The sequence below is a fragment of the Mandrillus leucophaeus genome, unplaced genomic scaffold, assembly GCF_000951045.1.
Source record: "Mandrillus leucophaeus isolate KB7577 unplaced genomic scaffold, Mleu.le_1.0 Scaffold980, whole genome shotgun sequence".
In the NCBI taxonomy this organism is placed as follows: Eukaryota; Metazoa; Chordata; class Mammalia; order Primates; family Cercopithecidae; genus Mandrillus; species Mandrillus leucophaeus.
Genome location: NW_012110697.1, coordinates 44,300 through 66,739, shown reverse-complemented (window position 1 = coordinate 66,739; position 22,440 = coordinate 44,300). Strand labels below are relative to the sequence as shown.

Below are 22,440 nucleotides of genomic sequence, written 5' to 3'. Positions count from 1 at the left end.
CAGCACTTTGGGAGGCTGAGGCGGGTGGATCAACTGAGGTCAGGAGTTCGAGACCAGCCTGGCCAACACAGTGAAACCCTGTCACTACTTTAAAAAAAAGCCAGATGTGGTGGTGTGCGCCCGTAATCCCAGCTACTCGAGAGGCTGAGGCAGGAGAATCGCTTGAACCCGGGAGGCGGAGGTTGCAGTGAGCCGAGATCACGCCACTGCACTCCAGCCTGGGCTACAAAAGCGAAACTCAAACAACAAACAACAACAACAACAAAAAACCAACTAAACAAACAAAAAAACACCTACGTCTCTTCCGCCAGTTGATCTGTTGAAGAATCCTCCTCTAACAGCGTTTCGTGCTTAAGAACCCACAAGTGAGCCGGGTGCAGTGGCTCACGACTATAATTCCAGCACCATGGGAGGCCGAGGAGGAGGATCATTTGTGGCCAGGAGTTCAAGGCCAGCCTGGGCAACATAGTGAGACCCAGTCTACAAAAAGAAAAAAAATAGCCGGCCATTGTGGCGCGTGCCTGTGGTCCCAACTTACTTGGGAAGGCTGAAGGAGGGAATCTTGAGCCCATGAGGTGGAGGCTGCAGTGAGCCATGATTGCTCCACTGTACTCCAGCCTGGGCACAGAGCTAAAGCCTGTCTCTAAAAAAAGAAAACCAACAAATGGCTCACTACTGTCTCTAAAAAAAGAAAACCAACAAATGGCTCACTATTGTTCATTGTTTCAAATACAAACTTCCAAACCTGGTTGTCTATATTTAGTAACCTCATTTTTTGATAATTCTGCCAAGCAAATATGCCAATAAATATTGTTTATTTTTACCTCTGCATCTTCCCAGGAAAATTTCTTATCAGAGGGAGGCTGTCTCTACCCAACTCCCTCAGTCTTGCACTTTGACTCAGTAATACTGCTTCCAGAAATCTAGCCCGGACCTGCATAAAAATTTATGTTCTACATAGCAATTACTGATAAAAGTAGAACACTGGAAACAAAGATCTAAATATCTTGCAATATGGAATTGGTTAAATAAATTATAGTCCATGTGGTATAGACACAGAAATACCAGGTAGCTATTAAAATGGTGTTGTAGTCTTCATTTTTTTTTTTTTGAGGTACTTATTCCTGGTACAGTTTTGTTGTAGCCTTCCATTTTTATACCATGGGAAATTGTGCAAACTACATTGTCAAGTTAAAAAAAAAAAAGATAATAATTTCTTCTGGTGACATGTAATAGATGTAAAAACAATGTGGTTTCAGTTTTTCATTAAAAAGTATAATAGGCGTGGTAGCTCACGCCTGTAATCCCAGTACCTTGGGAGGCTGAGGCAGGCAGATCACTTGACCCCAGGAGTTTGAGACCAGCCTGGGCAACATGATGAAACCCCGTCTCTACAAAAAAAAAAAAATAATAATAATAATTGAGCTGGGCCTGTAGTCTTGGCTACCCAGGATGCTGAGGTGGAAGGATCAACTGAGTCTGGTCAAGGCACAGTGAGCCATGATGGTGCCACTGCACTTCATCCAGCCTGGGCGAGAATGAGACCCTGTCTCAAAGAAAAAAAAAAAAAAAGTATAATAATACCCAGCTCATTACATCATTAAACAAAGTGGAGAAGGCTTGCATGAACCGGTGACAAAGGTGTAGCTTCTACAAAGGGTTATGATTAATACAGCTATAGCACCTGAGGTCCAGAAAAGCAAACAAAAAACTTCTGTTAAATTTATCCCCTTAACTATTCATTTTTTGATTCTCTTTTCTCTTCTTCTTATAAATTAGTTCAAACCTGAATAAAATCTTTTAATTCAAGCTTTTGTAATATGGAACTTGTACATTATTGAATAAAACATTTAAAAGTCATGGTAAATGTTAAAATAGCTGAGGTTTTATGACCAAAATGAATCCTCTTTCACATCAAATGGGAAAGAATATAAGATTCAACACTGGATTCATTGATTAATTTTTTTGCGTATAAAAGATTTTTTTTTTTTGAAGGTGGAGTCTTGCTCTGTCGCCCAGGCTGGAGTGCAGTGGCTCCATCTCGGCTCACTGCAAGCTCTGCCTCCTGGGTTCACGCCATTCTCCTGCCTCAGCCTCCCAAGTAGCTGGGACTGTAGGCATCCGCCACCACACCTGGCTAATTTTTGTATTTTTAGTAGAGACGGGGTTTCACCTTGTAGCCAGGATGGTCATGATCTCCTGACCTCGTGATCTGCCCGCCTTGGCCTTCCAAAGTGCTGGGATTACAGGCATGAGCCACCACGCCTGGCCACGTGCAAAAGATTTTTAAGCCTATGAACTTGATTATTTCACTATGACCTGTAATGTTTTTCAAAATGTGTAAGAGCATTTATATCTTAGGGTATACAATGTGTCTATTGAAATAAATAAAATAACATATCTTTAAAAATAATTATGGTGAAGTTGTTTTGATATACTCAACTTTGCCTGCCCTCTCTTGATTTTGAAATTTGGTATGTTGCTTGGTTACAGTTTGTGAAGCACTTTTCATTTGGGTAGCCTCTACTCCCTCCAGTTGCACTTAAAGTCACTTAAAGCCACAGAGAGGTTTTTCTACCTTTGGCACCCGTTTTAGGACAATTTCTGGTAATTGCTAAGTAAATGTCAGCTAGTTGACTTCCTGCATGACCTGTTTTGGCCTGTTTCCTGCTTGTTAGCATCTCCACTAGAGGGCAGGCTGGGCTGGTGAGGAGAGAAAGAAAGGAGCGTTTTCATTCTCTAGCTAATCCTGTCCTCCTCTCCTCTACTGCAGCCCCCAGCCTGGTGACCACACAGAGCTCCTGGGACAGTTCCATTTTTGGAAGTGACTGATGCTCATACAGGTGTTTAAACATTGCCTTGTAGCATTCTCTGTGTCGATGGAAATGGAGAGTGTGCTAATTTACCTAGGGACTTAAAACGTGTTAACTAGAAAGCCACTATGTAATTATGGGATGTTCTAATACTCTCATATCTTGTGTCTGTAAGAATCAGATTTTTCTGTGTGTAGGGTAGGAGCTACAGATGTAATATAAGTAAATACCCTTTAGTGGCCCGGGGTAGTGGCTCACACCTGTAATCCCAGCACTTTGGGAGGCTGAGGCAGGTGGATTGCTTGAAACCAGGGGTTCAAGACCAGCCTGGCCAATATAGTGAGACCCCATCTCTAAAAAATAAATAAATAAAAATTAGCCAGGTATGGTGGCTTGCTGCTGTAGATACTCGGGAGGCTGAGGCAAGAGGATCATTTGAGCCCAGGAATTCGAGGCTGCAGTGAGCTGTGACCACACTACTGCATTACAGCCTGGGCAACAAAGCAAGTCTGTGTCTCAGGAAAACACCAGAAACCCCTTTAGCCCTGATTTTGAATAGAACATATCAGTATGAATTCATGAGGTTTTATCTTCTGTCGCTACCCACCAAAAAGATCTAGAAACAATGACCAATCCAATATCAATGAACACTCCTAGCATCCAGATTGTGGTCTTAAAATGCCATTTCCCCCTGAAAGAAGCCAGACCTTCTTAGAGAAATGGCTGATTCCAGGTTTGGGAAAGGAAATGAACACGATGAGCATGGAGCAACTTACACCATATAACCAGGAAGCAAGGAGTATGTATCATGTCAAAAGGACTCAGCTGTTTTTGGCCTAGCTTCCATAGCCAAATGTGGGACAATTTGAACATTTTAATAAGGTCAATTTAATAAACACTAAGTATGTTTAAATCCATGAGTTCATAATGTTTGTGTGTAACTAACTGGTTACCTTTTCGAAGGATAGATAGGAAATCAAATCATTATTTTGAAGATGGCAAATAAAGAATTGAGCAGTTATCTTGCTGTTCCTGTATAAATGATACCACAGGGTGATGAAATAGAAATGTCTATTTTATAAAATTATTGCAACTGTTATGGCAACTCAAATATGGCTGTTTTGCAATCCTTAGTGAGTTAATGCATTTAGACACTGAACATCTGGGTCTGGATTCGTTAATGGGTTAATTGAAGGAAAAGAAAGGAATGGAGAGGGAATCCGGAATCCGTAGACTGATAGAGACTTGAAAGTCATGCGAAATTTTTTTTTAAATGGGAGCAAAGCTAAACTATAGCGTCTAAGGAGCTACATTTAGGTGACCAAACTATAAAAAAATGCAAAGAAGTATTTATTACTCACCATAGTATCCCCTATGGCAGGAAGGGGTGGCTGTGATAGAGATGGGCAACAGGGTCGGGGCGGGGCAGGGTTGGTGTCTGGCAAAGTTCTGTTTCTTTCCCTGGGTGATGTTCCAAAGGTGTTCACTTTATGATAGTTTATTCAGCCATATCTTTGTTTTAGATGGTTTTCTTTATCTGTGTTTTATTTTAAAATAAAAAGATTATAATGTGTTAACTATATTTTATCAGTTATCTGGAGCTGAAGGGCATGCAGCCCAATTTTATTCTAATTAATAAAAATCATTTTTAAGGCTAACACTTTCTTGTCCCTGTGCATTTAGATGCCAGAAAGGTGCCTGGAACTCCAGTTCCCTGCCTCTTAGCTGAAAGGATTTATTTTTAAATCTTTTTTCTTTCTCTCCTAGATTTTATTTACATTGCTCATGTTCCTTTTAAACTGTAGAGTCAGCAATATGTAATATACGCTTACAGGGCCTACTCTAATCATTATAAAGTGGAAAGGTGATGATAGCTAACATGTATTAAATGACTATTCAGTGTCAGCAATAGTTCTGAGTGCTTTATTCCACTGACTCTTAATCTTCCCAACAAGATTGTAAGGTGTAGGCATTTCCATTTTACAGATGAAGCAACTGAGAGGCACCTCTGGCTTGAGTCTACTATGTGTTTAATATCTGTGCTATGCTGCTTCTGATGGTATTCAGTTACATGCTATTTATGAAGCTAAGAATTTGGCTGTCTTTTATTATTTTTTAATTTTATTAATTTTATTATTTTTTTTTGAGACAGAGTCTCACTCTGTTGCTCAGGCTGGAGTGCAGTGGTGTGATCTCAGCTCACTGCAACCTCCGCCTCCTGGGGTTCAAGTGATTCTCCCTCCTCAGCCTCCTGAGTAGCTGGAATTACAGGTATGTGCCACCATGCCTGGTTAATTTTTGTATTTTTAGTAGAGATGGGATTTCACCATGTTGGTCTGGCTGGTCTCAAACTCCTGACCTTAGGCGATCTGCCCACCTCGGCCTCCCAAAGTGTGAACCACCGCGCCTGGCCGGCTGTGTTTTAAAGTACAGTATACTCCATTGTTAACTTTGTTATAACCTCTGTTCCACTCTGACCTTTAGATTTTTACACATTCTGGCTGGTCACTGGCATTTCCTATGAGAACACTTGGTGTTTCCTCTTCTAGGTTTTTCCTTTGAGGGAGTTCCCAATAATTCCATTTTATTTGTTGAAGTTTGTTCCCTGTTTCTGGGTAAAGACTCCCATACTACCCACCTTAGTTTATAATTCCCTCAGCCTGATCCAGATTGCACAGAAGTTACCCTAAGCTGATGCTCCTGACTCATGTGAGATCATTGCACCCTTTTCCTGATTACTCTCCAAAGTTGATTTCAGATGAATTTAGGCTAAGACCTTGATACTCAAAACTGTAGCCCCCAGACTGGCAGCATCAGCATGACCCAGGAGCTTGTAAGGAAAACAAAATCTTCAGGCTACTACACACTTGCCAAGTGACAATCTGCATTTTAACAAGATCGCCAGGTGATTCAAAGGCACTTTTAAGTTTGAGAAACATGGAATAGGTGACTTTTTATTTTTTATTTTACTATTATTTTTTGAGATGGAGTCTCGCTTTATCCCCCAGGCTGGAGTGCAATGGCATGATCTCGGCTCGCTGCAACCTCTGCCTCCTGAGTTCAAGTGATTCTTCTGAATAGCTGGGATTACAGGCACTTGCCATCATGTCCGGCTAATTTTTGTATTTTTGTAGAGAAGGGGTTTCACCGTGTTGGCCAGGCTGGTCTTGAACTCCTGACCTCAGGTGATCCTCCCTCCTCAGCCTCCCAGAGTGGTGGGATTACAGGCATGAGCCACTGCGCCCGGCGGAATAGGTGACTTCTAAGGTCCTTGCAGTTCTAGATGTCTATACTACTATGAAAGACATGTCTGTGCAGTTTTATCACTTTAACCCTTAGCTCTATTGTTTACTAATGGTGAAGCTTTGGACAAATTACTTGACCTCTCTGTGCCTTTGTTACTTCATCTGTAAAATGGTAATTCCCCCAAAGGGTTGTTATATATGTGCTTAGAACAGTACCTTGTTGGGAATAGGCCCCCAAAATCTGGCCATAAACTGGCCCCAAAACTGGCCATAAGCAAAATCTCTGCAGCACTGTGACATGTTTGTGATGACCATGTCGCCCACACTGGAAGGTTGTGGGTTTACCAGAATGAGGGCAAGGAAACCTCGCCCACCCAGGGTGGAAAACTGCTTAAAGGGGTTCTTAAACTACAAACAATAGCATGAGCAATCTGTGCCTTAAGGACATGCTCCTGCTGCAGATAACTAGCCAGAGCCCATCCCTTTGTTTCCCATAAGGAATACTTCTAGTTAATCTGTAATCTATAAAAGCAATGCTTATTGCTGTCAATAAATACGTGGGTAAATCTCTGTTCGAGGCTCTCAGCTCTGAAGGCTGTGAGACCCCTGATTTCCCACTCCACACCTCTATATTTCTGTGTGTGTGCCTTTAATTCCTCTGGTAACACTGGGTTAGGGTCTCCCTGACCGAGCTGGTCTTGGCAAGTGGTGCCCATATGTGGGGGCTCAAATTCAGGTCAAAGGGTCGCCAGAGTGACAGTTGGAGAATGTGGAACTAAGGTGGAGGACACCTGAGTACTCTTAAAGCAATCCCCGTGGTGAGTAAGAAGGGGAGCTCGGAAGCAGCAGGGTAACAGTGGGACAAGTGTGGGCTCTGGTTCATTACACCTTGGAACCTTTTCACACTGATGATGACGAGAAATGAGAGTATAATGAAGTAACAGAAGAAGTAACAGTAGGTTTGTTTGCCAGCTAAAGCTAAAGCGGCAAAGGAGGGAGAGGTTCATCCCTACCCTTCTGCACCCATCATTATTATTTTGAAGAAAAAGAGTGGCCTGATCCTCCAGATCTTTCTTTTCCGGAGGATCACTGGGCGAAAAGTAGTTGCCTCAGTGACTGTTCGAGCAGGGCCTCGAGCGACTGCTCTCAGTTCTATTCAGGCAGGAGCTCAGCAAGTTAGATGAGAGGGTGATTTGGAGGCTTGGCAGTTGCCTGTTAGAATACACCCCCCAGATCAACAGGGAAATATTATAGCTACATTTGACTCTTTTCCTTTTAAATTACTCAAAGAATTTAAGCAAGCTGTTAATCAGTATAGACCAGGTTCTCCTTTTGTAATGGGACTGTTAAAGAATGTTGCTGTTTCGGCCGGGCGCAGTGGCTCAAGCCTGTAATCCCAGCACTTTGGGAGGCCGAGACGGGCAGATCACGAGGTCAGGAGATCGAGACCATCCTGGCTAACACAGTGAAACCCCCTCTCTACTAAAGAATACAAAAAACTAGCCGGGCGAGGTGGCGGGCGCCTGTAGTTCTAGCTACTCGGGAGGCTGAGGCAGGAGAATGGCGTAAACCCGGGAGGCGGAGCTTGCAGTGAGCTGAGATCCAGCCACTGCACCCCAGCCTGGGTGACAGAGCAAGACTCCATCTCAAAAAATAAAAATAAAAAAAAAGAATGTTGCTGTTTCCAGTGGGATGATTCCTACTGACTGGGATGCTCTTACTCGAGCTTGTTTAACTCCTGCTCAGTTCTTACAGTTTAAAACTTGGTGGGCAGATGAAGCTTCCATTCAGGCTGCTCGCAACGCCCAGGCCCAACCTCAAATTAATATAACTGCAGACCAACTTTTGGGGGTCGGCGGCTGGGCTGGTTTAGATGCACAAGTGATCATGCAGGATGATGCCATAGAGCAGCTTAGAGGAGTGTGCATTAGAGCTTGGGAAAAAATCACTTCAGGTGGAGAACAATACCCTTTCTTTAGTGCTGTAAAGCAGGGACCAAAAGAACTGTATGCAGATTTTATAGCTTGGTTACAGGAGTCTCTTAAAAAGGTGATTGCAGATTCGGCTGCTCAGGATATAGTGTTACGGTTATTAGCTTTTGACAATGCTAAGCCTGATTGCCAGGCTGCTCTGCAACCTATTAGAGGGAAAGCACATTTAGTTGATTATATCAAGGCCTGTGATGGTATCGGAGGTAATCTGCATAAAGCTACTTTGTTGGCACAGGCAATGGCAGGACCAAGAGTGGATAAAGGAAATATTCCGTTTCCTGGAGCTTGTTTTAACTGTGGAAAGCATGGTCATACTAAAAAAGAATGTAGAAAAAATCAGCAAGTCAGGCCACCAGATAGGGGAAAAAAGAAAACTGCTGAACCTGAAATATGTCCAAAATGTAAAAAAGGAAAACATTGGACTAAACAGTATCACTCTAAGTTTGATAAAGATGGGAACCCGATTTCGGGAGACGCTATGAGGGGCCCATCCCGGGCCCCATTCCAAACCGGGGCATTTCTGGCTCAGGCCATTCCCTCACCCCTGTACAATATCTGTCCCCTGCCCCAGCTGGTAGTGCCGCAGTAGATTTATGCTGCACAAAAGCTGTGAGCCTTCTGCCTGGGGAACCCCCACAAAATGTCCCAACAGGAGTCTGTGGACCCTTGCCAGCAGGGACGATAGGATTACTTCTAGGAAGGTCTAGTTTAAGTTTAAAAAGGGTATAAATATAAACAGGAGTCATTGATTCAGGTTACAATGGGGAAATTCAAATTATTATATCTACTTCTGTTCCCTGGAGAGCAGAGCCAGGAGAGCGTATAGCATAGCTCCTGATTGTGCCATATGCGGGAATGGGGGAAAAGTGAAATTAAATGAACAGGAGGATTTGGAAGCACAAATAAACAAGGCAAAGCAGCTTATTGGGTAAATCAAATTACTGATAAACGTCCTACCTGTGAAATAACTATTCAGTGAAAGAAATTTAAAGGTTTGGTAGATACAGGAGCTGACATTTCAATCATTTCTCTGCAGCACTGGCCGCCCACTTGGCCAATTCAACCTGCTCAATTTAACATAGTTGGAGTTGGTAAAGCCCCTGAAGTATATCAAAGTAGTTATATTTTGCACTGTGAAGGGCCCAATGGACAACTTGGGACTATTCAACCAGTTATAACTTCTGTACCTATAAATTTATGGGGAAGAGATTTATTGCAACAATGGGGAGCACAAGTATTCCAGAACAATTATATAGCCCTCAAAGTCAACATATGATTCAAGAAATGGGGTATGTCCCTGGTATGGGACTAGGAAAAATTTGCAAGGTTAAAAAAAAACCGCTTCAAGCGAAAGGACAACAGTTCCCACCAAGGTTTAGAATATCATTTTTGATGGCGGCCATTGTTAAGCCTCCAGAACCTATGCCTTTAAAATGGTTAACGGATAATGTCCCAGGCTATACTAGCCAATCTCTAGCTACATTTTTCTCTGTATGGAATATTGAACACATTACTGGTATCCCATATAATTCTCAAGGACAAGCCATAGTGGAAAGAATGAATCTCTCCCTAAAATGGCAGCTGCAAAAGCAGAGGGAGGAAAACAGGGAATATGGAACACTGCAGATGCAACTGAATCTAGCATTATTAACTTTAAATTTTTTGAGTCTGCCCAAAGGCCAGATGGTATCAGCAACTGAATAGCATCTACAGAAACCAACTGCAAAGACAGAAGCCGAACAACTGGTTTGGTGGAGAGATCTGATAACAAAAAGTTGGGAAATAGGTAAAATAATAAATTTGGGGTAGAGGTTATGTTTGTGTTTCTCCAGGCCAAAATCAACAGCCAATTTGGATACCATCAAGACACCTGAAAGCTTATCATGAGCGAGATGCTGAGAAAGAGATTCCAGAAGGATCCCGAGGACCCCCCAGTTGCAGCCATGTCAAGACTGATGCTGAGAGAGGAGGACCCCAACTGTCACAAGCAACACCCGTCGAACACAGCCACCCACCTGGAGACAGATCAAGAAGCAGTCACAGATGGCGGAAGAAAACCTGAGCAAAGTGGGACAATCAGTCACAATGAGTAATTTAATGGTAGCTATGATAGCGGTGATCACCATTGCCATGAGTATTTCTTCAACAAGGGCTAACACAGAGAACAATTATACTTATTGGGCATATTTATCAATGTTGTCTGGCAATAATGTCTGGATGTAATCACTCTATGACACAGTTATACACGCTTTCTGATCTTAGTATTTACCATAATAAATCTGCTCCTATAATTGAGGCATACCGCCCTCAAAAACCTATTTGTAAACAGGATTGCCTCAGTTAGAAAAAAATGAACGTACTTGTTTAGGAAGATTGCATTGCAGAACAGGCAGAAGTGCTGCTCTCCGATTCCCATGGAGTCATTATTAATTGGTCCCCTAAGGGAATCTTTAGCTTGAATTGCACCTCTCAGTCTGCATGCCATGGTCACACTATGTTCAGCTGGTCTGAACAAAATGGTCAGATGGTAGAAATGATAAGAAGTACGGCAAGAGTTCCTATTATCTGGAACCATGGCGGTATAGTGGCATCTCACTCTCAAATGATGTGGCCTGTTGTAGGAGCTAAACAAGGATTTGTAGAAACTATTATTAAAAGAACAAACATTTAAGGCATCCCAGGCACACCTGACCTTAATGCCAGGAACCGGAGTGCTTGAAGAAGCTGCAGACAGATTAGCAGCTAGTAACCCATTAAAATGGATAAAAACACTTGGAAGCTCTGTGATGTCAATGATGATTGTGCTTTTAATCTGTGTCATTTGTCTTTGTATAGTCCGCAGATGCGGATCCCGACTCCTGCGACTCCTGCGAGAAGTAGCTCAGCGTGACAAAGCTGCCTTTGTTTTTATCACTTTGCAAATCAAATAAGGGGGACATTTTGGGAATAGGCCCCCAAAATCTGGCCATAAACCGGACCCAAAACTGGCCATAAACAAAATCTCTGCAGCACTGCAACATGTTCGTGATGGCCATGACACCCACGCTGGAAGGTTGTGGGTTTACCGGAATGAGGGCAAGGAACGCTTGGCCCACCCAGGGTGGAAAACTGCTTAAAGGGGTTCTTAAACTACAAACAATAGCATGAGCGATCTGTGCCTTAAGGACATGCTCCTGCTGCAGATAACTAGCCAGAGCCCATCCCTTTATTTTGGCCCATCCCTTTGTTTTCCGTAAGGAATACTTTTAGTTAATCTACAATCTATAAAAACAATGCTTATCACTGACTTGCTGTCAAATATGTGGGTAAATCTCTGTTCGAGGTTCTCGGCTCTCAAGGCTGTGAGACCACTGATTTCCTATTCCACACCTCTATATTTCTCTGTGTGTGTCTTTAATTCCTCTAGCACCACTGGGTTAGGGTCTTCCCGACCGAGCTGGCCTCGGCAGTGCCTGGCACATAGAAGGTGCTACAGAAGTGTTGTTAGCTGTCCTAATATTGAATATGCTTCCATGAATACTGTGTAACTCCCAGTGCCAGGTCAGGTGAGGGAAGAACAAATTTGAGAACTGACAATGAAGCCACTTCACTGGAGAATGGGGTTGTAGAGGCTTCTGCAATCTAAGTGGGAGATCAGGAATTTTAGGCCTGGGGGCTGTACTGAACAGCTTGCTCAGGCCCTCACCATTTTTTTTTTTTTTTGAGATGGAGTCTCTCTCTGTCACCCAGGCTGGAGTGTGCAGTGGCACGATTTTGGCTCACTGCAAGCTCTGCCTCCTGGGTTCACACCATTCTCCTGCCTCAGCTTCCCAAGTAGCTAGGACTACAGGCACCCGCCACCACGCCTGGCTAATTTTTTTTTTTTTTTTTGGTATTTTTAGTAGCTACAGGGTTTCACCATGTTAGCCAAGATGGTCTCAATCCCCTGACCTCGTGATCCGCCCACCTCAGCCTCCCAAAGTGCTGGGATTACAGGCATGAGCCACGGCGCCGAGCCTCACCTTTTTTTTTTTTTTTTTTAAGAACTCGGGACATAGAGTGGATAGTGCCTTCTCCCAGCAATTCCTATGTCTGTGACCCAGTGCTAGAGCTGCCTGTAAAACAGATCTTTGGTTGTGCTGGGCTGTGCTTCTTCCAGGGGCTGGAAGAAGATTGCGAGATTGGTGTTAGAGGGAAGCCTGTGAAGATAGGTGGGAAATGAAAACAGCACAAACCTTGTGTAAAATAGATAAGCATCTCTTATTATTGGACAGTCTTTGTGGGAAGGTCTATGGCACATAGAAGATGTTAATTAATATCAAATTGCTAGTATATTTTGCAAGGTGACTTCCCTATTCCCAGATGAGGGTGTTATGTCCTCTTGCTAGACTACAGCCTCAGGTCACATTTTGTGCACACGTCTTTCCAGGGCTTCAAGCTCAGCCAACACCTCTTTGGGCAGATCCTGGTTGACCTGCTCTGTTAGGTAGCTCCGAATGTCACGAACCTCCTGTTCCCAAAAATCCTTGGGGAGGGAGAACAGCTGAGTGGTGTCTATAGCTCCGAGGCCACTGAGATCCAAGGCTCCCTCCTTTGGCACCAGCCCAATGGGTGTCTCTCGGGCACTGTCCTCCCCCTCTAACCGCCGGCAGATCCAGTCTAGCACCCGAGCATTCTCCCCAAAGCCTGGCCACAGGAAGTGTCCTGCCTCGTCACGCCGGAACCAGTTGACATGGAAGATACGGGGCAGCTGGGCCCCCTTGCGCCCCTCTATGCTCAGCCAGTGTTCCAGGTAGTGCCCAAAGTTGTAGCCAAAAAAAGGCCGCATGGCAAATGGGTCGTGCATGATGATCTTCCCTAGGGAGGGGAGCAAGATGGGTAAGGAATCTTCCTTCTCACTGGAGAAGGGAAGGGCACCCTGCACCCAGTTGGAAGAAGCTGTGAAAGGCTCATGGTTCTGGCATATCTTCAGGGATGGGGAAAAGATAGAAGTGGGAAGAGGTGGAGCCATATCAGACTCCAGGGGTGGACAAAAGGAAGGTCTGGCTCAGGAAGGGAGAGAGGAAGTGCTGTGTGTGCACAGAGGAGAGGGAGGAATGGCGAGGGTGCTCACCTTTGTGTTCTGCTGCAGCAGTGGACTCAGAGCGCATGGCACTGCCCACAAACACCCCATGACGCCAGTTGAAGGCCTCGTATACCAGGGGTACCCCTAGATCACCAATGAACAGAGTCACAGGCAGCCCTTTTCTTTGGACCCTCACTCCAGCCCTTCTGGTGAGCTTGACTGGTACTGTCTCTCCTAGGACCTTGGCTATCCCATTTTCAGACCCTTTGCCTCCTCCCAAGTTTGCATTCACCAGGGGAGAACTCTGGAGACAGACAGCTACAGGTAAGATGCAGGCCGAGGCTCTGGATCAGAGGGAGGGAGGTAGACCCTGATACAGACATAGCCCTTTTGCCAAGAACATGGAGCTTACATGTTGTTTACCTTTGGGTCTGCGGCCACCAAAGATTATTGCGTCAATGGGGACACCCTCTGGGGCCTCCCAGGCTGGGTCCATGATGGGGCACTGGTGAGCCGGGGCACAAAAGCGAGAGTTGGGATGTGCACAGGGCTCCTTGTCACCTGGCAGAGGAAATACAAACAGTATTATTTCCAAGGTCATGTCGACCCCCAACACACACATATATGGGCACACATTCTTGCAGGGTTCTTTTTTTTTTTTTTTTTTTTTTTGTCTCATCAGCTGCCTAGAACTTTGTGTGATAAGGAGCAGAGAGAAGGGAGCCAGGGCATCTCCAAAAGCTCAGGTTATTTAGCCATGAAGGTGCTGCCAGCTGAGCTATGTGAGAAAAGAGTGGGAGAGGAATTGGGGTTTGGCAGCACACTAATGTTTGTGCCAAGCTACTGGCACTTGGCACTGACCAGGGCTCAAGGGAATGGGGTTAGATATGGGCATAAGGTTATAATAATTTTTCCCCCAGAAACTATTTCGTTATTTGCGAGATTATTATTTAAATACCCAAACCTAAAGCAAAAACTGAGAATGTCAGCTTAGTACCTCAGACAATTGACTTTCCATCAGCAAACTGGGGAAGACAGACTCTCCTAAATTACCAAAATGCCAACAGGAATTTATTTTATCTTTTTATTTTTGAGGTGGAGTCTCGCTCTGTTGCCCAGGCTGTAGTGAGCGCAGTGGCGCAATCTCAGCTTACTGCAACCTCCGCCTCCCGGGTTCGAGCAATTCTCCTGCCTCAGCCTCCCCAATAGCTGGGATTACAGGCACCCACCACCATGCCTGGCTGATTTTTTTGTATTTTTAATAGAGATGGGGTTTCACCATGTTGGCCAGGCTGGTTTCAAACTCCTGACCTTAGGTGATCTGCCCACGTCGGCCTCCCAAAGTGCTAGGGGTGAGCCACTGCACCTGGCCTGATTTTATTTTATTAATTACTTTATTTATTTGTGAGACGGAGTTTCACTCCGTCGCCAGGCTGGAGTGCAGTGGCACGCTCTTGTCTCACTACAACCTCTGCCTCCTGGGATCAAGCGATTCTCCTGCCTCCTGAGTAGCTGGGATTACAGGCGTGAGCCACCATGCCCAGCTAATTTTTGTATTTTTAGTAGAGATGGGGTTTTGCCATGTTGCCAGCCTGGTCTTGAACTCCTGACCTCAGGTGATCCACCCGCCTCAGCCTCCCAAAGTGCTGGGAGTATAGATGTCCACCCAGCAAGGAATTGATTTTAAAGCTAACAAAATGCTGGAGATTTCCCTGCCCTGCTTAGACCCTGATGAAGTGATAGGGCTTGAAGAATAGAGATAGGGATATCACATGGGTAGGGATAACCTTAGGAGCCCAGGTCATACTTGGCACCTTCAGGTGTCCTGGAGAGGGATTGGGACTAAGTCAGTGGCACATGTATGAAGCACCACTGTGTGGCCCCTGAGTGGACACATCCCCTTCTCTGCTGGAGGTTGCTGGTTAGACATGGGGGGTGAGGAAGCCATGGGGCCCAGATCCCCACTCTATCCCATCCCCAGCTTCTGCCTCCCATCGCAGATAAGAGCCATCCTTCATCAGCACCCAGTGCAGGACCCTAACACAGGGTATTGTTCTGGGAATTGAAGCTGGGGACAAGATGCCTTAGTTATGCCCCCGAATCTGGAGATGATGAAAGGGTTGGGGAACTAGCCTGTGGGGAAAGATGAAAGTTTCTTGGATTTCTCAGTTGGGTGGGAGGGCTGAGAGGGGCTTAATGATGGTGTTAGTAAAAATAAAGGGTGATTAGATGAGGCAAGGAGGGCGACTGCTAGGCCAGCCTGGCAAACCTGAATATAGGCTTCAGTGACCACAAGGCCACCCTCCCCTCCCACGCTTTTCTTTGCCCCCGCCTCGGTGTCTGGACTGCCTAACTGCAGAAGGCCATGGAAAGAATACTGAAGGTCCAGAGTGCAGGGCTGAGGGAAAGGTGGGACTCCCAGGCACCCGGGGTAATGACAGGATTCAGAAACTAGCTTCTGGGAAAGACTCAAGCACTGACCTAATTTTGTTTATAGGAAGGGATTGGGGTGAATGCTTTGGAGGGACAGGGGAAGGGTGAGGGTAACAATACTGACCTTTAGACGGTGGTTATTATACAGGGGACAGTGGGAGCCAAGTGGCAGGAGGACAGTCGGAGCAGAGGAGGCAGGTTTCCCTTCTCCTAATGGGTCAAACTTTATGGATAGTGCTTGGACCCCAATACCTTCTGTAACAATGTTCAAAAGTCCTTCCTTTTCCTTTCATTAAAAAAATCCAGCCTGTATTTATTATTGAGAGTCTACTGTGTGTTTGTCAGTGTGCTAAACCCTTTTTATGCACTCTTTAATCCTCCAACAACCTCATGAGATAGGTACTATCACAACTACCTGCATTCAACTGATGTGGAAACTAAAGCTTAGAGGTTGAGCAACTTAGCCAGATCACAAAACCAGTGACTGGTGGAGTTGGGACATGAACTGAGATTTTGCCTGGAAACTGCAGACGTTCATGACTTCTGTGCCTCCTAGCAGTCCTAGAAGATGGCTGGAGGTCGTGGAGAAGGCTTTTCCACCATTAAGGTGCTGAGGCCTGGAGGCTGTGCCACACCTTCCCTACTGCACATACCAGGTTTCCAGGGTTTGCCCAGCCAGGAAGTCACAGTAACACCAGGTGGAAGAGGCTGGTCAATGCCCTCCCAGTACACGCCACCATCGCTGGTCTCAGCCACGTTGGTAAAAATAGTGTTACTCTGGATTGTAGCCATGGCGTTGGGATTGGTGGTGGCAGAGGTACCAGGGGCAACCCCAAAGAAGCCGTTCTCAGGGTTGATGGCCCGGAGTCGACCTGTTAGAAGAAGTGAAAGAAAGGAAGGACCAAACAAGGAAAACTTGAGATGTAAGACCAAAGAAGGTCCTGCTCCACCCCTCCCTGTCCTGAGATGGACCCAAGATCTGATGAGGAAAGGCTGTCTCTAGGGTGGCTGGGCTGCCAGAGGAATGGAGCAGGGTTGCTGTTCAGGAAACTTTCTCACTGACAAAGTCACTGTGAACACTAAAGAGGAGACCCCGAGGCTCTGACAAGAGCCAGAACCAAGAGTGTGATCTGAGGGTCCCTCACCTTCACTGTCAAACCTCATCCAAGCAATGTCATCCCCCACACACTCCACTTTCCAGCCTGGCAGTGCGGGCCGCATCATGGCCAGGTTGGTCTTGCCACAGGCACTGGGGAAGGCGGCTGCCACATAGCGCTTCTTCCCTGCAGGGCTGGTGATGCCCAGGATCTGTGCATTGGGGAGAGAGGGAATAAGAAAGAGGTCACCAAAGGTCAGGGCATGGTCTTCATGGGGAAGGACAGCTAGGGTTTAACAGGGAGGACCAATGTTTATTCACTATATAGGTGACTGCCCTGCCATTAGGCCTGGGTGAGTGGCAGGGGAAACCCCAACATTCAGCAGCCTGAGGCCAAAGTTTTGGGCCTTCAAGTAGAGTCCCTGCCCACCAGCCTGGCACCTGGCAGGAGGGAGGTGAGGCTGAAGCACTGGCCAGGCCCCACCCCTGCCCCGTCCCCAGCAGCTGCCCTGCTCCTCACCAGGCCCTCACCAGCATGTGCTCTGCCAGCCAGCCCTCATCCCGGGCCAACCGAGAGGCGATGCGCAGGGCAAAGCACTTCTTGCCCAGCAGGGAGTTGCCACCATAGCCGCTGCCGAAGGAGACGATCTCCCGCTGGTCAGGCACGTGGCCAATCAGGGTTTTCTCTGGGTTGCACGGCCACTGGCTCACCGGCTCCCCTGGGGACAATGGGGTCATGGGGCTGCTGGCAGCAGCATTGCGAACTGGGGTGTCAGGGGCCAGAGGGATCAGGGATTGGCAGGAGAGACACTTGGGAGCAGTAGCAGCACCAAGAGGTGGCTGAAGCCCCCCACCTCATAATAACCATCAGCTTTTGTGCCCCTATTCTTGGACACGGACTTTTCTCAATCTTGTGCAAAGTACTCTGCAAACACAGCCTCACACCTCCCCTCGGACTATTGCTCTGGATCTTGGGAATTAGGTTGCCAGAGAGGACAGGTTCTTAGGGTCTGTGGAGAAGTAGGACTTGGGATTTCCTCCGAGTACAAGAAGGCCTCTGTGTCCCCCTTGGGGCAGAACAGGTGCTTACCTTGTCCTGTCAGGGGCTGGCCCACGGAGTGCAGACACTTGACAAAGTCACCATCTCCCAGGGCCTGAAGCACGGGCGTCCCCAGTCGGGTCATAATACGCATGCTTGCCACCACGTAGGCTGAGTCAGTGAGCTGCACCCCAATGCGGGACAGCGGGGAGCCCACAGGACCCATGCTGAATGGAAGCACATACATGGTGCGGCCTGTGGAGGAAAGCATCCCCTGGATGAAGGGTTCCAAACCTGTTCATATCTTCCATGCCCCTGCCACTCTGTCCCTGCCCTGGTTACCCTGCATGCAGCCTGGAAACCTCTCATCCACAGCTTGCTGGAAATCAGCTGGGGACATCCAGTTGCCCAGCTGCCCACGGGCCCCACCAGCTGGGAGAGGTACCGTGTCCCGCTGAGAAGGAGTTACAATCACCGTCTTGCTCTCTACTCGTGCCACATCCTTGGGGTCTGTGCGGGCCAGCCAGCTGGGGGAGAGCGTACTGTCAGGAGGTTTCCCTTGTCCCTAGACCCACTTTTTCAAGTCCAACTTTGACTCCAGGTCTTCTGTTGGCCTTATTTTTCCCCACCCAATCACATCTCGGGCCCTTCCTCCAGACTTTGCCCCATCTAAGGGGTGTTTCCCCAAGGTCTCAGCCCTCTGGGGGTCTCTGCCCCTGGCAAAATCTCCCTGAACTGGTGAGAAAAAAAAAAAAAAAGCAAAGGATCTATTTATGTCAGCTTCTTCATTTAGCATTAAAATAAAATACAAACTACAAACCAGACCAGGCACGGTGGCTGACGCCTGTAATCCCAGCACTTTGGGAGGCTGAGGTGGGTGGATCATTAGAGGTCAGGAGTTTGAGACCAACTTGGCCAACATGGTGAAACCCTGTCTCTACTAAAAATACAAAAATCAGCTGGGCGTGGTGGCGCATGCCTGTAATCCCAGCTACTCGGGAGGCTGAGGCAGGAGAATTGCTTGAACCTGGGAGGCAGAGGTTGCTGTGAGCTGAGAATTGTGCCACTGCACTCCAGCCTGGGTGATACAGTGAGACTCTGTCTCAAAAAAAAAACAAAAAACAAAAAACAAAAAAAAAACAGTTTCTTTTTTTTGAGACAGAGTTTCGCTCTTATTGCCCAGGCTGGAGTGCAATGAAGCGATCTCGGCTCACTGCAACCTCTGCCTCCTGGGTTTAAGTGATTCTTCTGCCTCAGTCTCCCAAGTAGCTGGGATTACAGGCATGCGCCACCATGCTGGGCTAATATATGTGTGTGTGTGTGTGTGTGTGTGTGTGTGTGTGTGTGTGTGTATATATTTTTTTTTTTGTAGAGACGGGGTTTCTCTATGTTGGTCAGGCTGGTCTCAAACTCCCGACCTCTGGTGATCCACCTGCCTTGGCCTCCCAAAATGCTGGGATTATAGGCATGAGCAAATCCCAGTTTCTGAGTCCGTTTACCCCAAAGCTCTCATTCTTGTTCATTCCATTAGGATGTTCTAGTTAAGTTGATTATGTCTTGGTGAACCCAAAGTGGCCTCAGTGCACCTATCTTGCAGGTTGTGGAGCCCAAGGCTTACCAGTTATTGTACTTGGGGAGCTTTCGGATGAGGCCCTGCTGCTCCAGCAGGGTCAGTGTGGCAGTATTCTCAGCCTCAGTTCCATCACAGATGTGGATGCCCTCTGGTTGGCACAGGCGGGCACTGTGCTCTACGAAATCTTGAACGCCAGTGGGAAGCTGACCCAGATCTCCACTAAGCACTCGCAGAGTCTGGATGCTACGGCATGATGGCCAGCCTAAGGGGCTCAGCCCATGCCAGCTAAGCCTACAGGAGAAACAGGGAAGCAATGAGCTAGCTGCTGTCATCGAGGGTGGACGGGGTGGGTGGTGGGGAGACAGAAAGCTTGGGCTGTTGCAGCCTGCTAAAACATGTCTGCATGCAGGGACCATGAAGAGCAGGTTGCAGTTGGTGTGTGGGATGTGTTCAGGACACATGTACCTTGTAGTCTTCATGAGGCTTGAGGAGGGTGTCTCCTAGTCAGTTAGGGACAGATATGGCCAAATGAGCAAAAAAGGCACATTCCTGGCTGTGTGGAAGTGTCCATGTAGGCATGCTGATGTTACTGCATGTGTAGCCCATGCCCATGTTTAACTGTTTAATCAATGTTTAGAAATGAGTAGGGGGATGGCTGGGCATGGTGGCTCATGCCTGTAATCCCAGCACTTTGGGAGGCTGAGGCAGGTGAATCACGAGGTGAGGAGATCAAGACCATACTGGCCAACATGGTGAAACCCCATCTACTAAAAATACAAAAATTAGCCGGATGTGGTGGCGTGTGCCTGTAGTCCCAGCTACTCAGGAGGCTGAGGCAGGAGAATCGCTTGAACCCGGGAGGTGGAGGTTGCAGTGAGCCGAGATTGTGACACTGCACTCCAGCCTGGGCAACAGAACGAGACTCTGTCTCAAAAAAAAAAAAAAAAAAAAAGAGTAGGGGCCTTTGGCCCAAGTGTCAAGAAGCTGGGCCCAGGTGACAACTTCATATGTCTGGTGTTTGAAGCCTCATCCATTTTATTTCCATTTTCGAGTATAGTTTTTTATAAGTTAAAATGGCAACTGTTTTTATTCTTTCCTTCTGGTGTGTATGCTGTAAGACTATGAAAGCCCCAAGTAAAGGTCCCAGTCTTTGCAGTGCCAGGTTTCTAGATGAGGACTCTTGCACAGAGAATAGGTGACTGGATGCTGGGCTTCCAGGCCCTGATCTGCTGCTGCCCACTTGGACCAACAATGATTGCGTAAAATGTTGCCCTCGGGTAAGTATTTTTGAACTGTGCGGAAGGTTGACCACTGGGGAATGAGTGTCACTGGCTGGAGTTCATGGGCTTAATTCTTAGGAGGTCAGCATCCTGTTGTCTGTCCTCTCATGGCCCTGGGGGAGAGAGAAGCAAGGTCTGCTCTGATTGGCCTGGACCCAAGGTGGAGTAAGCCTGAGAGAGCAAAGGCCATGAGAAGGATGTTACTCTCCTCCTCTACCAAGGCCTCGCCCATCAGAAACTGCCCCCACACCCAGGACCGCGTGACTCCGTGCTTCCCCTGGCTCTCCTTCTTAGAGGCCACATGCCTAGAGAGCTTTGGTGTTGGTGGGAGGGTGAAACAGCAGCCTGTTGGCAGCTGGGACTCAGAGGGTGTTAGCCTGGGGAAGGGAGAAAGCTCAGAGCATGGATGCGGGAGCTTGAGTCTGGCTGGGGTAGAAGCTGGGGTGGTTTCCGCTAAAGCAGGATAGATGATCAGTGTGGCCCCAGGGGCAGGGGAGGAGGGCTACTGGGACCTGGGTCTGTTCCTGCCTCAGAGGGAAGTTCTCCCTGAGCATTAATCTTCAAGACACACATCCTTGAGGAGAGCCTCTCTCCAGTTGGAGCCTCGCTCACGTTCTCTCTTGTGAAGCCCCCACACCCTCCTACAGCCCCCTAAGTGGGACCTTTCCTTCAAAGACTACCCACAAGGGCTGCCCACGTGGAACGGGCTGTGCGAGAGATGTGGGTCACTTCCGACTCTGAGACAAAAGCTGAGAAGAGAGACCTCAGAGAATAAATAGAAAGGAGACTAAGAGGAGGAGCAGACGAACAGGACGAGCCTGGGGGCTCCAGGCCTGGACAGAGGAAGAAGCCAGCTATGTAAGAAACGAAGGCAACTTGGCACCCTCCTCCCACCTTGCTTGCCTCCCTCTCCTGGCCCCAGGTCCCTCGGGCTGCCCTGGACTTCCCGCCAGGTTCCAGTCCTTCCAGTCCGGGAAAGGCCGGGAATGGATGTTTAACCTTCCATCTTCTTTAAGGGGCTCTGAGCTCAGTCTCCCGGGGCTCACGTACCCTTGTCCCCAGGGCCCTGCTGCCTCTCGAAGTACCCTGGGGCGCTGGCTGGGAGCCCGGTAGAGGTCCGAGGGAGGTATCTGGGAAGGAAAGGAGGATATGCGGAGACCCGACTCAGCAGAGACGAGCGAGGAGGGAGAGGAAGTTCTGAGAGTGACAGAGATCGCGCGGTCGGAGGCGAGCGAGGCAGAGAAGGGGAGGTGCGGGCGGAAACGAGGAGCACCGGCCGGCTGCCCTCCCAAGAGACGCACGGCGCGGGAGGCTGGACCCATAGCAGTCGCCCCTGCCCGCCTCCGCCTAGGATGGGAAACCTGGCGGAGGCTGAGAGCAGGGGAGCGCCACTGGCAGCCCCGAGGGGGCGAGCGCAGCGGAAGGTGCGGGTGGGCCCCGGGCCGGGGGTCACTCACCGCAGGCCGGGGCGGTACAATGCGGCCATGGCACCTGGGCAGGGGCTGCGGGGTGGCCACGGAACCGAGCGGAGCCGGGGAGATATGGAAGGCGGGGAAGGAGGGAGCGCGGCGAAGCGAGGCACAGCAGAGGCTGGCGGGAGGCGCTTAAAAAGGAGGGGGGCAGGCGCGGGGGCGGAACCTGGTAGGGCTGGCGCGAGATTTCCTCCGCCCTGCCAGCAGGCTGGCTCCCTCGGCCTTGGGGCTCCAGGCCCCAGGTCAGCCCAGCCACCGCCCCAACCTCTGCCTCCCAACCGCCAAACCCACCTCTCCCATTGGAGGACTGGGTCCACCCTTCGGCCCCCGACTTCGAGGTCCCGCCCCCATCCGCCACCGCCCTACCCGCCGCACATGATGTAACTTTGAGGACTCTTGCTCCCCGGAGAGACACTAGGTGGCAAACAAGCTAGGAACGAGGGGCGAGGCCAGG

General features: G+C 48.0%; 2 protein-coding genes across 4 annotated transcripts in view; one reads left to right on the top strand and one right to left on the bottom strand.

The window, feature by feature from the left end:
• NRL (neural retina leucine zipper) overlaps nucleotides 1-22,440 on the top strand; it is a 38,047-nt gene that overhangs the window by 1,684 nt on the left and 13,923 nt on the right. The gene's annotated exons all lie outside the window — the stretch shown is intronic.
• On the bottom strand, nucleotides 12,265-22,276 carry PCK2 (phosphoenolpyruvate carboxykinase 2 (mitochondrial)). 3 transcript variants are annotated; one of them, XM_011970948.1, is made up of 10 exons: nucleotides 21,972-22,276; nucleotides 21,565-21,644; nucleotides 18,004-18,188; nucleotides 17,713-17,916; nucleotides 17,154-17,341; nucleotides 16,672-16,834; nucleotides 16,180-16,398; nucleotides 13,517-13,654; nucleotides 13,142-13,237; nucleotides 12,265-12,885 (listed from the first exon to the last, which is right to left on the bottom strand). In XM_011970948.1, exons 3-10 carry the CDS (start codon nucleotides 18,059-18,061, stop codon nucleotides 12,431-12,433), a joined length of 1,521 nt encoding a protein of 506 aa, XP_011826338.1. In that variant the 5' UTR covers nucleotides 18,062-18,188; nucleotides 21,565-21,644; nucleotides 21,972-22,276; the 3' UTR covers nucleotides 12,265-12,430. The 3 variants fall into 3 exon arrangements, with proteins under 3 accessions (XP_011826338.1, XP_011826337.1, XP_011826339.1); XM_011970947.1 differs by lacking the exon at nucleotides 21,565-21,644 and adding an exon at nucleotides 19,280-19,525 and having other exon boundaries at nucleotides 21,972-22,270; XM_011970949.1 differs by lacking the exon at nucleotides 21,565-21,644 and adding an exon at nucleotides 19,280-19,525 and having other exon boundaries at nucleotides 12,268-12,553; nucleotides 21,972-22,263.